The 13,323-nt window shown below is 40.5% G+C and overlaps 1 protein-coding gene across 2 annotated transcripts in view; it reads left to right on the forward strand.

The window, feature by feature from the left end:
• The window catches only part of SNTG1 (syntrophin gamma 1), a 188,496-nt gene that overhangs the window by 142,003 nt on the left and 33,170 nt on the right, over positions 1-13,323 (forward strand). For both annotated transcript variants that reach the window (XM_065895511.1, XM_065895512.1), the window contains exon 14: positions 12,457-12,609. In XM_065895511.1, the coding sequence (XP_065751583.1) occupies positions 12,457-12,609 (153 nt within the window). The remainder of the gene's footprint in view (positions 1-12,456; positions 12,610-13,323) is intronic.

Here is a 13,323-nt window from a genome sequence, read left to right on the forward strand (position 1 = left end):
AAGAAATCTCTGATAAATTACTTAGCTATCTTTATTTCAGAATTCTCACCATTATGTCAGGAATTATAATTATAGCTACCTTCGGGGCTGTTGGTTTGAAGAAGTAAGCTAAGAAAGGGTACTTCATAAGCGCTGGATAAATGTTAGGGATTTCTGTCTCTGAATTGCTCTTGAAATGTGTGTCACCCTAAAGTGGCATCGGTCATGTCCTCCAAGGTGGTTCCTCTACTTTTATCCCATTTCGTGAATGATACGACCTTCTGGCAAATGTAAAGGGCTAGATGTGTTTTTCCTTAGTCCAAATAAGTATTGAATGATGTGTCCCTTCCGTCCCTGGAATCAGAGGACAGTCTTTTGAGCAAGTGCTGGAAATGAAGTGACTGGACTCACGTCTCTGGGATGAGATCACTGTGACTCTTCAAGGTCACCTTTCCCTGGTGTGGTATCAGCTCTGTGACAACCATACACATCACAGAAGGAGAACTCAGGACCCAGAGACCAGAGACAAGGCTATCATTCAATGGCAAATCTTTCTGGTACCACGTCCCAAGTGGAAGCCATGCACAGACGCCTCCGTCCCAGCGGTGGGAGCCTCTGAGGCATCACTCCCAGCACCTCTTGTTGCACAGCCAGCAGCAGAGGTGGGAACGCAGCCTGGCTGGTTGACCCCTGTGCTTCTCTTTCTCCACTGCCCTCCATTAGGGGACTTCCTTTGAGCATATAATCGTCTCCATCATTGAAATTCCTACAACTCACCCATCCACCTGCTTAGCTGTGCGCCAGAGGGAGGAGGGGGCAGGCGTGCATGCTGCTTCTGCAGAAGGGGTGCTTGTGTAACAGGCAATTTCATCTTAAACACTTGCTTATTCTGGGGCTTCCCTGGTGGCGCAGTGGTTAAGAATCCGCCTGCCAATGCAGGGGACACGGGTTCGAGCCCTGGTCTAGGAAGATCCCACACGCCACCGAGCCACTAAGCCCGTGCGCCACAACTACTGAGCCTGCGCTCTAGAGCCCACAAGCCACAACTACTGAGCCCGCGAGCCACAACTACTGAAGCCCACGTGCCTAGAGCCCGTGCTCTGCAACAAGAGAAGCCACCGCAGTGAGAAGCCCGCACACCACAATGAAGAGTAGCCCCCGCTCGCCGCAAGTAGAGAAAGCCCGCGCGCAGCAACGAAGACCCAATGCAGCCAAAAATAGATAAATAAATAAAATAAATTAAATTAAAAAAAAAAAGACTTGCTTAATCTACCGATTCAAGCACTATGAACCCAACAGTCTTCTCCTGATGTGCTCACGTAGAATTTGCACATCATGTCAGGGATCCTGGTATAACCAGATCTTAATGGGCTTGGGCTTCTTGACTTGGGGACGAAAAGCTGGTGAACGAAGGTTGGTGAACACACGGTGTAAAATTACGTGATTGTGTTCCAAGCACTGCAAAGAGACTCAGTTTCCTCACCGGACTGTGAGGTGTTGCCCTTATGAGGCTCCAGAGCCAGCCACTCTCTGCTGGGCGAGGCTTGAGGCCCACGCACACTGGAAGGTGAGGGAGAGCAGGCAGAGGGGGACACGGGCAGAGGACGGCAGTCGCTCTGTCCACCACTTCCGCCCACGCCCCCCAGCCCGCCTCTCGGGCCTGTCTCCTTTTGTTCATCAGCCTCCCATTTGACCTCTGGTCCTCGCGGGCAGCACCCCGGGCCCTGGTCACACGGAAGCAAAGGCTGCAACACAGCAGGGAGACTGAAGGCGCGTGCTTACAGCTCCGCCCGGCTCGGTCCCCCTGACAGTAGATGCCCTGCAGTAGAGAGACCTCCCATCTGCACTGGGTTTCCGTCCGAAGGACCCTAAGGACAGGACGTGCACACACAGTATGATAAAATTCAACACATATTTAAGCGTCATTCTGTTTGGTTTATCTTCTCCCCTATACTGCTGTTTTTCCGGGCAAGTGCTTTCAAATACACAGAAGTCATAGCTAGCCATCTAAACAAAAGAGAAATTGACACAGAATGTATTTATTAATTGATCTGATAATTTGGGAGCTAATACAATACATGCTGTATAATAGATCACTTGTAACACGTAAACTAAGATTTCATCAAATTTGATTGCAGAAATTAAACTTATTTTGGACAGAAGAGTACCTGTATGCTTTGTATTTATGTAAAATCAGAGTTATAAACGTCCTGTGATTGTATTTTATTTGTGTAGGAACATAAAGTGAGTCAATGAACATTATAAAGCATATAGGTTTTTAAAAGTCAGTCATGGAAAAGAATTACATACAAAAGGAGAGAAGGGTGTTTTCATTCCAGCTATAAGTGATGGCTCTGAGTTGTACCGTGCTCCATTATTTTTATAATGTCTATTTTCCAACAATGTTATGTATATTAAAGCATATTCATTAGTGTATATATGTGTGTATGTATGCAGCATTTTATATAGTTTTAAATTATTCATTGTCATATATACTTATGTATACCACATAACCTATTTTCTATTCAACAGAAATGTGTAAAAATGACAATACTCTTATTTTTGTATGCATGAAAGGAAACTTATTCTTGAAATATGTTGGTTTTTTTGTGGGTTTTTTTTTTTTGTTTTTCTTTTTTTTTGCGGTATGCGGGCCTCTCACTGTTGTGGCCTCTCCCGTTGCAGAGCACAGTCTCCGGACGCGCAGGCTCAGTGGCCATGGCTCACGGGCCCAGCCGCTCCGCGGCATGTGGGATCCTCCCGGACCGGGGCACGAACCCGTGTCCCCTGCATCGGCAGGCGGACTCTCAACCACTGTGCCACCAGGGAAGCCCTTGAAATATGTTTTGATGGTTGTACTACTAGGTAGAAAAATGGGCGAGGACCCAAAGTGACTCAGAAGGATCCAGTACAGCTAACGGTCCTTCATGGAACCTCACTTTCTTCCCAATCAATTGCCAATCGCATTGCTTTCGATGCCATTTGTACACTAATAATTATGAATCTATTCAGAGCTCTGCCCTGCATCCCACCTCATGTCTTTATTGCCAGCTGGACGCTCCATGTGGGCGTCTGACCCACATCTCCCAGGGGACGTGCCCCCGCTCCAGACACCCCCTCGCCGGCGGCCTGACTCACCCGCCATTCACGTCCAAGAACTCAGGCACCGACCTCCAGTCTGTCTGTCACCTGGCACCTCAGCAGATGCATCCCACCCGTCTCCACGACGCCATCACCATCGCGCCTCCCCGCGTTAGTCTTACCGTTTCTCACGCATCTTCCTGCCTTAAAACTTGCCCCCGTTAGCGTTCAGTTCGAAGCAAAGCAAGATCCAGAGTTTTCAGGCACCTGCAGGGGGCCGTTGCCCGGACCACCACCCTCTGCACAGCCACCCGCCGCCCGCCCCACTTCCTCCGTCCTGCGCTGGCTCACAGCAGCCCTCCCAGATATCCCAAATACTAGTTTACTCTCTCCCTTCATGCCTGCCCTCAAATGTCACCTCCTTGAAGAGCCCTTTCTTATCATTCTGTATAAATGGCACGGCCCCTGGGGCTGGCGCCCCCCAAAGCGCTAACAGGCTTTCCCGACATCTGACTTGTTAGGAATAAACATTTCCTTGTTTGCGCTCTGATTTGTCTCATCCCCGCTCAAAACAAGTCTCCGTGAGACAGAGATGCTCAGTGCTTGGCACACAGCAGGCGTGCAGAACTTTCCTGGGTGAACATCAACTGAGTACCCACCATGGGCACTGGACTGGGCCAAGATAAAATACTTTCTGAGGCTGCAGGGGGTATGTGCAATCTTGAACATGGCCCGAAAATGTTTCCACAGTTGAAAGTTATTATTATTGGTTTAAAAAGAAGTATCACTAGAAAAAAGAGAGAGAGAAGAAAAGACAGCATCTAATGGTCCTGGATGTAAACAGCATTCAGTTTTATCCTGAGTTGTTCTTTAGAAAATGGCCCAGGAGCCAGGCTGGAGATGATACCATCTGTATCATGAGTACTAATTGGGCAGTTTGGCCCCCAGACCTCCCCTTCACCTGACAAAATGTGCAGGATTAATTGAACACATTTTATGAGAGGCTTGCTGGCCAGATACCGCTGCTCACAATTATCTTCACTTTTTAAATCTCCACAGACACGGCTCTCAAACAGGATCCTGGGGTACATAAACAGAGGTGTGGTTTCAGGTGACACAAGGAACTCCCTTTATGTCTCATGCTAGTTAGATCCAGACGAGTCCATCCTGGCTAGCTGGCATCTTTTACTACTCGAGGGATTAGGAAAAAGTTGATAAGTTTCGGTGGAGAGATATTAAGATCATTAAATAGCTAAGGCACGGTACCCCTGCGGAAAGGTAAAATAATTTGCCTCACTTGGTTTCATAAAGAGAAAGCCGAAAGGTGGCTTGATAATTGTCCTCAAGGATACAAAAGGTTACTTTTTAAGAAGTGGTGACCACTTGTTTTCAATCGCATCTGAAGAGAGATTAAGAATAAATTAGTGTACACTGCAGTGTGAGGGATCCTGTTTTCAGGAAAGACTATTAGGAGATTGAAGAACAGTCTTCACATACCAAGTATTAAAGGCTGAGAATTAACATTTCATTCTTTGGAAATACTTACAGGTGGGACTGTTTGGATTATTTCTTAAAGGCAGGACCAAATGACCAGCCACAATTCCTACTGACCCTTAATGTCTACATCTGTAGGAACAGCTAGTACATTTCTCAGACGCCCCGCACTGGACAGCCTGTTCTCCTAAAAGCCGTCTGGTTTTTGGATTTCAAAGCATGGATTTGAGGATTTTTTTTTTTTTTTAGTACGATGTAATTATCCTCAGAACTAGAATATTGGGATTGAAATCTGAAAGATGAATCTCGTAACTATTAACAAAAACCATTAATCTCAATAGGCGATATTGAAAGTCAACCCTGAATACTATTGTAAGAAATTAATGTTATTGTTTTACGTGTCTCTGGTTTGTTTGTTTTCTGGTGCTAGTTGTGCTAATTTATCGTAGTGACGCTTCTATTTGTTTCAATAATAATGTCTTTGGGAAAATGCTGATATCAATCAATAATGAAAACTGATTAAAGGCTATTAAATAAGAAATCAAAAATGCAAAGCGGATACAAGGGTAAAAGTTTCTTTTAATAATTATATTTTGTTTATATGCCGTATACTTTTTAAACGCATTCATATAAGAAAACACTTTTCCCTTTGAAGGTACACAGCATTTTTCCACATGGCCTGGTTGGCTTTACTGAAACTCTTCTTTTTCTTAAGTAGGGTTTTCCTTTCTGTTTCCTGTCAAAAGCTAAATCTAGCACATATTAAGCTAGTGAAGGAGCGTAAGCCAGGCTGTGTGGATAGACTGAAACACAGGGATCCTTATCAAGGCTGTGACAGTGGGTGGGTTAGAGGACAGGGCCTCAGCTGGGTCAGTATATCCCACAGCCCTCGCCTAGAGCCCTGGACAAACAGCCTTGGCTTTGCTCAGAGATTAATGTAGTTGCGTGTGAATCAGGTAAATTCCATGCCAGATGGGACACTGCTTGGGAGAAAGTTATTCTCTTAAACTATCACTCTCTTAGGGTCCTGGTCTGGCGGAATGCATTCCAAACTCACTTTTCTAAGCCACTCCCCCCATAGATTTCGGAAACTAAGAATTCTAATCTTAGAACATGTGTTCTAATGCCAACAGTAAAAAAAAATTGTGAATGGCAGGTATATATTTTTTAACATCTTTATTGGAGTATATTGCTTTATAATGGTGTGTTAGTTTCTGCTTTATAACAAAGTGAATCAGCTATACGTATACATATATCCCCATATCCCCTCCCTCTTGTGTCTCCCTCCCACCCCTCTATGTGGTCACAAAGCACGGAGCTGATCTCCCTGTGCTATGTGGCTGCTTCCCACTAGCGATCGACTTTACATTTGGTAGTGTGTATATGTCCATGCCACTCTCTCACTTCATCCCAGCTTACCCTTCCCCCTACCTGTGTCCTCAAGTCCATTCTCTACATCTGTGTATTTATTCCTGTCCTGCCCCTAGGTTCGTCAGAACTTTTTTCTTTTTTTTTTTTTGATTCCATATATATGTGTTAGCATACAGTATTTGTTTTTCTCTTTCTGACTTACTTCACTCTGTATGACAGACTCTCACTCCATCCACCTCACTACAAATAACTCAATTTCGTTTCTTTTTATGGCTGAGTAATATTCCACTGTATATATGTGCCACATCTTCTTTATCCATTCATCTGTTGATGGACACTTAGGTTGCATCCAGGTCCTGGCTTTTGTAAAGAGAGCTGCAGTGAACATTGTGGTACATGACTCTTTTTGAATTGTGGTTTTCTCAGGGTATATGCCCAGTAGTGGGATTGCTGGGTCATATGGTAGTTCTATTTTTAGATTTTTAAGGAACCTCCATACTGTTCTGCATAGTGGCTGTATCAATTTACATTCCCACCAACAGTGCAAGAGGGTTCCCTTTTCCCGACACCCTCTCCAGCATTTATTGTTTGTAGATTTTTTGATGATGGCCATTCTGACTGGTGTGAGGTGATATCTCATTGTAGTTTTGATTTGCATTTCCCTAGGTTAGTGATGCTGAGCATCCTTTCATGTGTTTGTTGGAAATCTGTATATCTTCTTTGGAGAAATGTCTATTTAGGTCTTCTGCCCATTTTTGGACTGGGTTGTTTGTTTTTTTGATATTGAGCTGAATGAGCTGCTTGTAAATTTTGGAGATTAATCCTTTGTCAGTTGCTTCACTTGCAAGTGTTTCTCCCATTCTGAGTGCTGTCTTTTCGTCTTGTTTATGGTTTCCTTTGCTGTGCAAAAGCTTTTAAGTTTCATTAGGTCTCATTTGTTTATTTTTGTTTTTATTTCCATTTCTCTAGAAGGTGGGAGGTGGTTCAAAAAGGATCTTGCTGTGATTTATGTCATAGAGTGTTCTGCCTATGTTTTCCTCTAAGAGTTTGATAGTGTCTGGCCTTACATTTAGGTCTTTCATCCACTTTGAGTTTATTTTTGTGTATGGTGTTGGGGGTGTTCTAATTTCATTCTTTTCCATGTAGCTGTCCAGTTTTCCCAGCGCCACATATTGAAGATGCTGTCTTTTCTCCAGTGTATATTCTTGCCTCCTTTGTCATAGACTAGTTGACCCTAGGGGCGTGGATTTATCTCTTGGCTTTCTATCCTATTCCATTGATCTATATTTCTGTTTTTGTGCCAGTACCATACTGTCTTGATTACTGTAGCTTTGTAGTATTGTCTGAAGTCAGGGAGCCTGATTCCTCCATCTCCGTTTTTCTTTCTCAAGATTACATTGGCTATTCAGGGTCTTTTGTGCTTCCATACAAATTGTGAGATGTTTTGTTCTAGTTCTGTGAAAAATGCCATTGATAGTTTGATAGGGATTGCATTGAATCATCAGTAGATTGCTTTGGGTAGTATAGTCATTTTCACAATGTTGATTCTTCCAATTCAAGAATATGGTATATCTCTCCATCTGTTGGTATCATCTTTAATTTCTTTCATCAGTGTCTTATAGTTTTCTGCATACAGGTCTTTTGTCTCCTTAGGTAGGTTTATTCCTAGATATTTTATTCTTTTTGTTGTAGTGGTAGATGAGAGTGTTTCCTTAATTTCTCTTTCAGATTTTTCATCATTAGTGTATAGGAATGCAAGAGATTTCTGTGTGTTAATTTTGTATCTTGGTACTTTACCAAATTCATTGATTAGTTCTAGTAGTTTTCTGGTAGCATATTTAGGATCCTTTATGTATAGTATCATGTCATCTTCAAACAGTGACAGTTTTACTTCTTGCTTTCTGATTTGGATTCCTTCTATTTCTTTTTCTTCTCTGATTGCTATGGCTAAAACTTCCAAAACTATGTTGAATAATAGTGGTGAGAGTGGGCAGCCTTGTCTTGTCCCTGATCTTCATGGAAATGGTTTCAGTTTTTCACCATTGAGAACAATGTTGCCTGTGGGTTTGTTATATAGGGTCTTTATTATGTTGAGGTAACTTCCCTCTATGCCTACCTTCTGGAGGGGTTTTATCATAAATGGGTGTTGAATTTTGTAAAAAGCTTTTTCTGCATCTATTGAGTTGATCATGTTTTTTATTCTTCAATTTGTTAATATGGTGTATCACATTGATTGATTTGCATATATTGAAGAATCCTTGCATTCCTGGGATAAACCCCACTTGATCATGATATATGATCCTTTTAATGTGCTGTTGGATTCTGTTTGCTAGTATTTTGTTGAGGATTTTTGCATCTATGTTCATCAGTGATATTGGCCTGTAGGTTTCTTCTTTCTGACATCTCTGTCTGGTTTTGGTATCAGGGGATGTTAGCCTTGTAGAATGAGTTTTGGAGTGTTCCTCCCTCTGCTATTTTTTGGAAGAGTTTGAGAAAGATGGGTGCTAGCTCTTCGCTAAATGTTTGATAGAATTTGCCTATGAAGCCATCTGGTACTGGGCTTTTGTTTGTTGGAAGATTTTTAATCACAGTCTCAATTTCAGTGCTTGTGATTGGTCTGTATATATTTTCTATTTCTTCCTGGTTCAGTCTTAGAAGGTTGTGCATTTCTAAGAATTTTTCCATTTCTTCCAGGTTGTCCATTTTATTGGCATATAGTTGCTTGTAGTAATCTCTCATGATCCTTTTATTTCTGCAGTATCAGTTGTTACTTCTCCTTTTTCATTTCTAATTCTATTGATTTGAGTCTTATCTCTTTTTTCCTTGATGAGTCTAGCTAATAGTTTATCGATTTCGTTTATCTTATTAAAGAACCACCTTTTAGTTTTATTGATCTTTGCTATCATTTCTTTTTCATTTATTTCTGATCTGTTCTTTATGATTTCTTTCCTTCTGCTAACTTTGGGGTTTTTCGTTCTTCTTTCTCTAATTGCTTTAGGTGTAAGGTTAGGTTGTTTATTTGAAATGTTTGTCATTTCTTGAGGTGGGATTGTATTGCTATAAACTTCCTTCTTAGAACTGCTTTTGCTGTATCCCGTAGGTTTTGGGTTTTTGTGTTTTCATTGTCATTTGTCTCTAGGTAGTTTTTGATTTCCTCTTTGATTTCTTTAGTGATCTCTTGGTTATTTAGTAGGGTATTGTTTAGCCTCCATGTGTTTGTATTTTTGACAGATATTTTCCTGTAATTGATATCTAGTCTTATAGTGGTGGGGTCAGAAAAAATACTTGATATGATTTCAATTTTCTTAAATTTACCAAGGCTTGATTTGTGACCCAAGATATGATCTATCCTGGAAAATGTTCCATGAGCACTTGAGAAGAAAGTGTATTCTGCTGTTTTTGGATGGAATGTCCTATAACTATTCATTAAATCCATCTTGTTTAATGTGTCATTTAAAGCTCGTGTTTCCTTATTTATTTTCATTTTGGATGATCTGTCCATTGGTGAAAGTGTGGTGTTAAAGTCCCCTACAATTATTGTGTTACTGTCAATTTTCCCTTTTATGGCTGTTAGCATTTGCTTTAGGTATTGAGGTACTCCTACGTTGGGTGCATAAATATTTATAATTGTTATATGCTTTTCTTGGATTGATCCCTTGATCGTTATGTAGAGTTCTTCTTCGTCTCTTGTAATAGTCTTTATTTTAAAGTCAATTTTGTCTGTTATGATAATTGCTACTCCAGCTTTCTTTTGATTTCCATTTGCATGGAATATCTTTCTCCACCCTCACTTTCAGTCTGTATGTGTCCCTAGGTCTTAAGTGGTCTCTTGTAGACAGCATATATACAGGTCTTGCTTTTGTATCCATTCAGCCAATCTATGTCTTTTGGTTGGAGCATTTAATCCACTTACATTTAAGGTAATTATCGATATGTATGTTCCTATTACCATTTTCTTAATTGTTTTGGGTTTGTTACTGTAGGTCTTTTTCTTCTCAGGTGTTTCCTGCCTAGTAAAGTTCCTATAGCATTTGTTGTAAAGCTGGTTTGGTGGTGCTGAATTCTCTTAGCTTTTGCTTGTCTGTAAAGGTTTTAATTTCTCCATCTAATCTGAATGAGATCCTTGCTGGGTAGAGTTATCTTGGTTGTAGTTTTTTTCCCTTTGATCACTTTAAATATGTCCTGCCACTCCCTTCTGGCTTGCAGAGTTTCTGCTGAAAGATCAGCTGTTAACCTTATGTGGATTCCCTTATATGTTATTTGTTGCTTTTCCCTTAGGTATATATATATTTTTTTAACACATTTTACCTTTAATTCTAGGATCTCTGAATTTTTAGAATATGTTTTTGTTTAAGTCACTTGATCTTTGTAAGCCTTAATTTTCTCAGAAATAAAATTCATAATGGCTAATGTCTGTAAGAGCCTTTTGTAGTATATGTGATGTGCTGGGACAGGATTCACACACCCGTCTGGGCACACACACATGTACACACACACACAATGCCTAAAGAAGGGCACAAAAGTCAAACTTGCCTGCATAATAAACATTCAGACAAGCATGTTTCTTTTTCAATGTGAATACTGTTAGTTAATTTTATTAGAAAAGGAGCCTTCCTGACTCTCCTGCTACAGCCTGCATTCCACCATAAGTGGTATCACAGGTTTGTGTGTGTTTGTGTGTGTGTGTGTGTGTGTGTGTGTACTGGAACGTAATTTGGACCTGGAGTCTGATCCAATCCAATTTTTTAGTAATAGTCAATATTAGTGATGGTGATATTGTGATTAATAATGATACTGTGTGATATTAGTGATTAATGGAGCACTTAATATACATGCCACTTTTCTAAGCAATATATAAATATATCAATTAATTTCATCTTTATAAGAAATTCAGGCAGGTATATCATCCTCTTTTAAGAAATACCTGCACTGATTCTAGGAGAAGCAGAAATAAGAGGTAGAACTGACATCTGAACTTGGGCTGAGTGACTCCCAAATGATCTGATCTGAGTCACTAGGGCCAAGCAGCTTCCAAAATGGGGACCAACACATCCAAGACCTATTTCCCTCTTCAGGGAAAGGAAGATTATAGCCTATTTTCATGGATTATTGTAAAGATTAATTTAGAGACTGTATCTGAGGAATATGCTTCATGTTTTCTCTGAAATTTGCCATTATGTCCATTTATATCAGGGATTCCAGTTTCCCAGGGAAAAGGAGCAAATTTAAACTTTTATTCCTTCTTTTCCCAGATGAGGCAACTAAAATCCTCCAAAATGAATTGACTTACATTATACAGCGTGTTCACTTGGATTGATTGTAATTGATTTTTTAATATCTAAAATGCCTTGAGTTTTCTTTTAAATTAATTTAAAAATAATAGTTGTAAGTATTTATTTCAGTTACTTTTTTCAGAAGTTGAAATTTTTACTTTTCAGATCATAAGATTTACCTGTGAACATATGAGTAATAATTTAAAGGCCAGATGAGTTTGAAAATAGTTACTCTGGAGGTATTCAGTGACATTTTACTAGAAAAGTAATTTTAATATCTTGATATCTGCCATAGCTATAAAAATGGAAATACTAACATTCATGTATATATATTACCTTCGCCTACTTTTCCTGTGTTTCTATATAGCACAAAAAAGTCAAAGTCATGTAATTATTGAGTTAATATAATTTAAAATGCAAGCTATTTTTCCACATTGGTCATATTGGCTGAATAAGACATGAATATCCTTTTCATTCTGTGACGTATGGAATCAGGTTTCTAGTATTCTGAGTCATTTCCCCAACTTTCTCTTTTACAATTTACAACTTTCTCAATTCCTAGCTGCATTCTTTTTACCTTTTAACATCTCTGAAGTTGCTACACATACAGATGTGTGAACACATTAGTTGAAAACTTCTAGTAAGACCAAAAAATTGCCATGTCAGAGTCTTTTTGACTTAGTGAAATACAGTTACATAAGTAAGGTAAATGTGTATTTTTTTAAAAGCAATAAAATTTCTGAAACATGTTAGACACAGTTTTTTCATCTCTCATGTAGAAGAATATTCCTATGATAGTTTAAGGGTTATAGAAATCAACTCAATATAAGAGACCATGCTTATGAAGCTCTTTAAATTTGCAAATACATTAATAAGTATTGCTTAATTTCATCATCTTCACAGCTCTGTAAGGAAAAAGAGAAATTGTGTGTTATCCATCTGTACAGTAAGGAATTGAATCTCAAGCATTCAATGCTTTGGTAGTTACCTTGCTAGTAAGAGATGAAACCAGAAATCCTAATTTCTATCTTATGGACATGCCTCAGTGTCAATTCAAAGAAGAAGTGTTTCCGTTATAGACTTTGAGGCCTGGAAATTGTCTGCTGTGACCATTTGAATGAAGAATTAGTGCTGTCATAGAGTGTAATCTTTGTCACTGCAGCATCCCCGCCACCCCCTGGTCAGCACTGATCCAGGTGTGGCCCTATCAGAGTAGAACTGGTGTGTGCCAGCCTGTGTAACTCCAGATTTTCATCAGGACAGCGACCTGCTGGACCGGCGGAAACACTGCTTCACCGTGCAGTCTGAGTCTGGGGAGGACCTCTACTTCTCCGTGGAATTAGACTCTGACCTCGCCCAGTGGGAAAGAGCCTTCCAAACAGCAACCTTTCTGGAGGTGGAACGGATACAGGTGAGAGTCTGTGGAATTGTAGGACCTGTGACCCCCAAAGATGCATGCCCACTCCCCTAGAATTCTAATATAAATTCAAAGGAGCATAAAAATGCCGTTCTGTGAGTCCTGACCTTCTCAAATGTTCAATAATTAGCCATTGCTATTAAATGAAGTGCAACACGGCTCTGAAAAACGTTTTAATTTTCCTACAATTTGATCTTTCTAGGCTATTTCCTACCACTCATCAAAAACATATTTCTAACTTTAATTAGAATCTGCTCTACCTTAAATCTAAAGTAGAAAACGCTCTTATTTTAATTAATCGTTTACAAAGCCATTTCCTGGTCTCCAATCACAGCCGCCTAATTTCCAGCCTGAACGACTTCATTCACTCACAAGGCTCTTTCTTGCTAGAAAGCCTTCTCTTCATCTCTACCCTTCAAAACGACAGGGAATTTGAAGCTTTTCTCAGAGGTCCCATCATCCAGGACAATTTTGCTAATACCCAGTCAGCCCTGCCCTTTGCCCCCATTGCCCCTTCCACATGAGTCCTGTTCAAACTCGCCCCTGCCGAACAGTCTCCTAATCCGTTTCCTTAGGTGTCCCCATGCTGTGCTTGTGTTGGAGTGATGAGTGCTTGTCATCCCCGCACTGAGTTGTGGGTTTCCAGGGATTGTTTTTTTCCTCTACCGACTGAAGTGCGTTTTGTACATCGTGAGTAATCGGCAGAAG

The sequence above is a fragment of the Phocoena phocoena genome, chromosome 17 (genome assembly GCF_963924675.1).
Source record: "Phocoena phocoena chromosome 17, mPhoPho1.1, whole genome shotgun sequence".
NCBI lineage: Eukaryota > Metazoa > Chordata > Mammalia > Artiodactyla > Phocoenidae > Phocoena > Phocoena phocoena.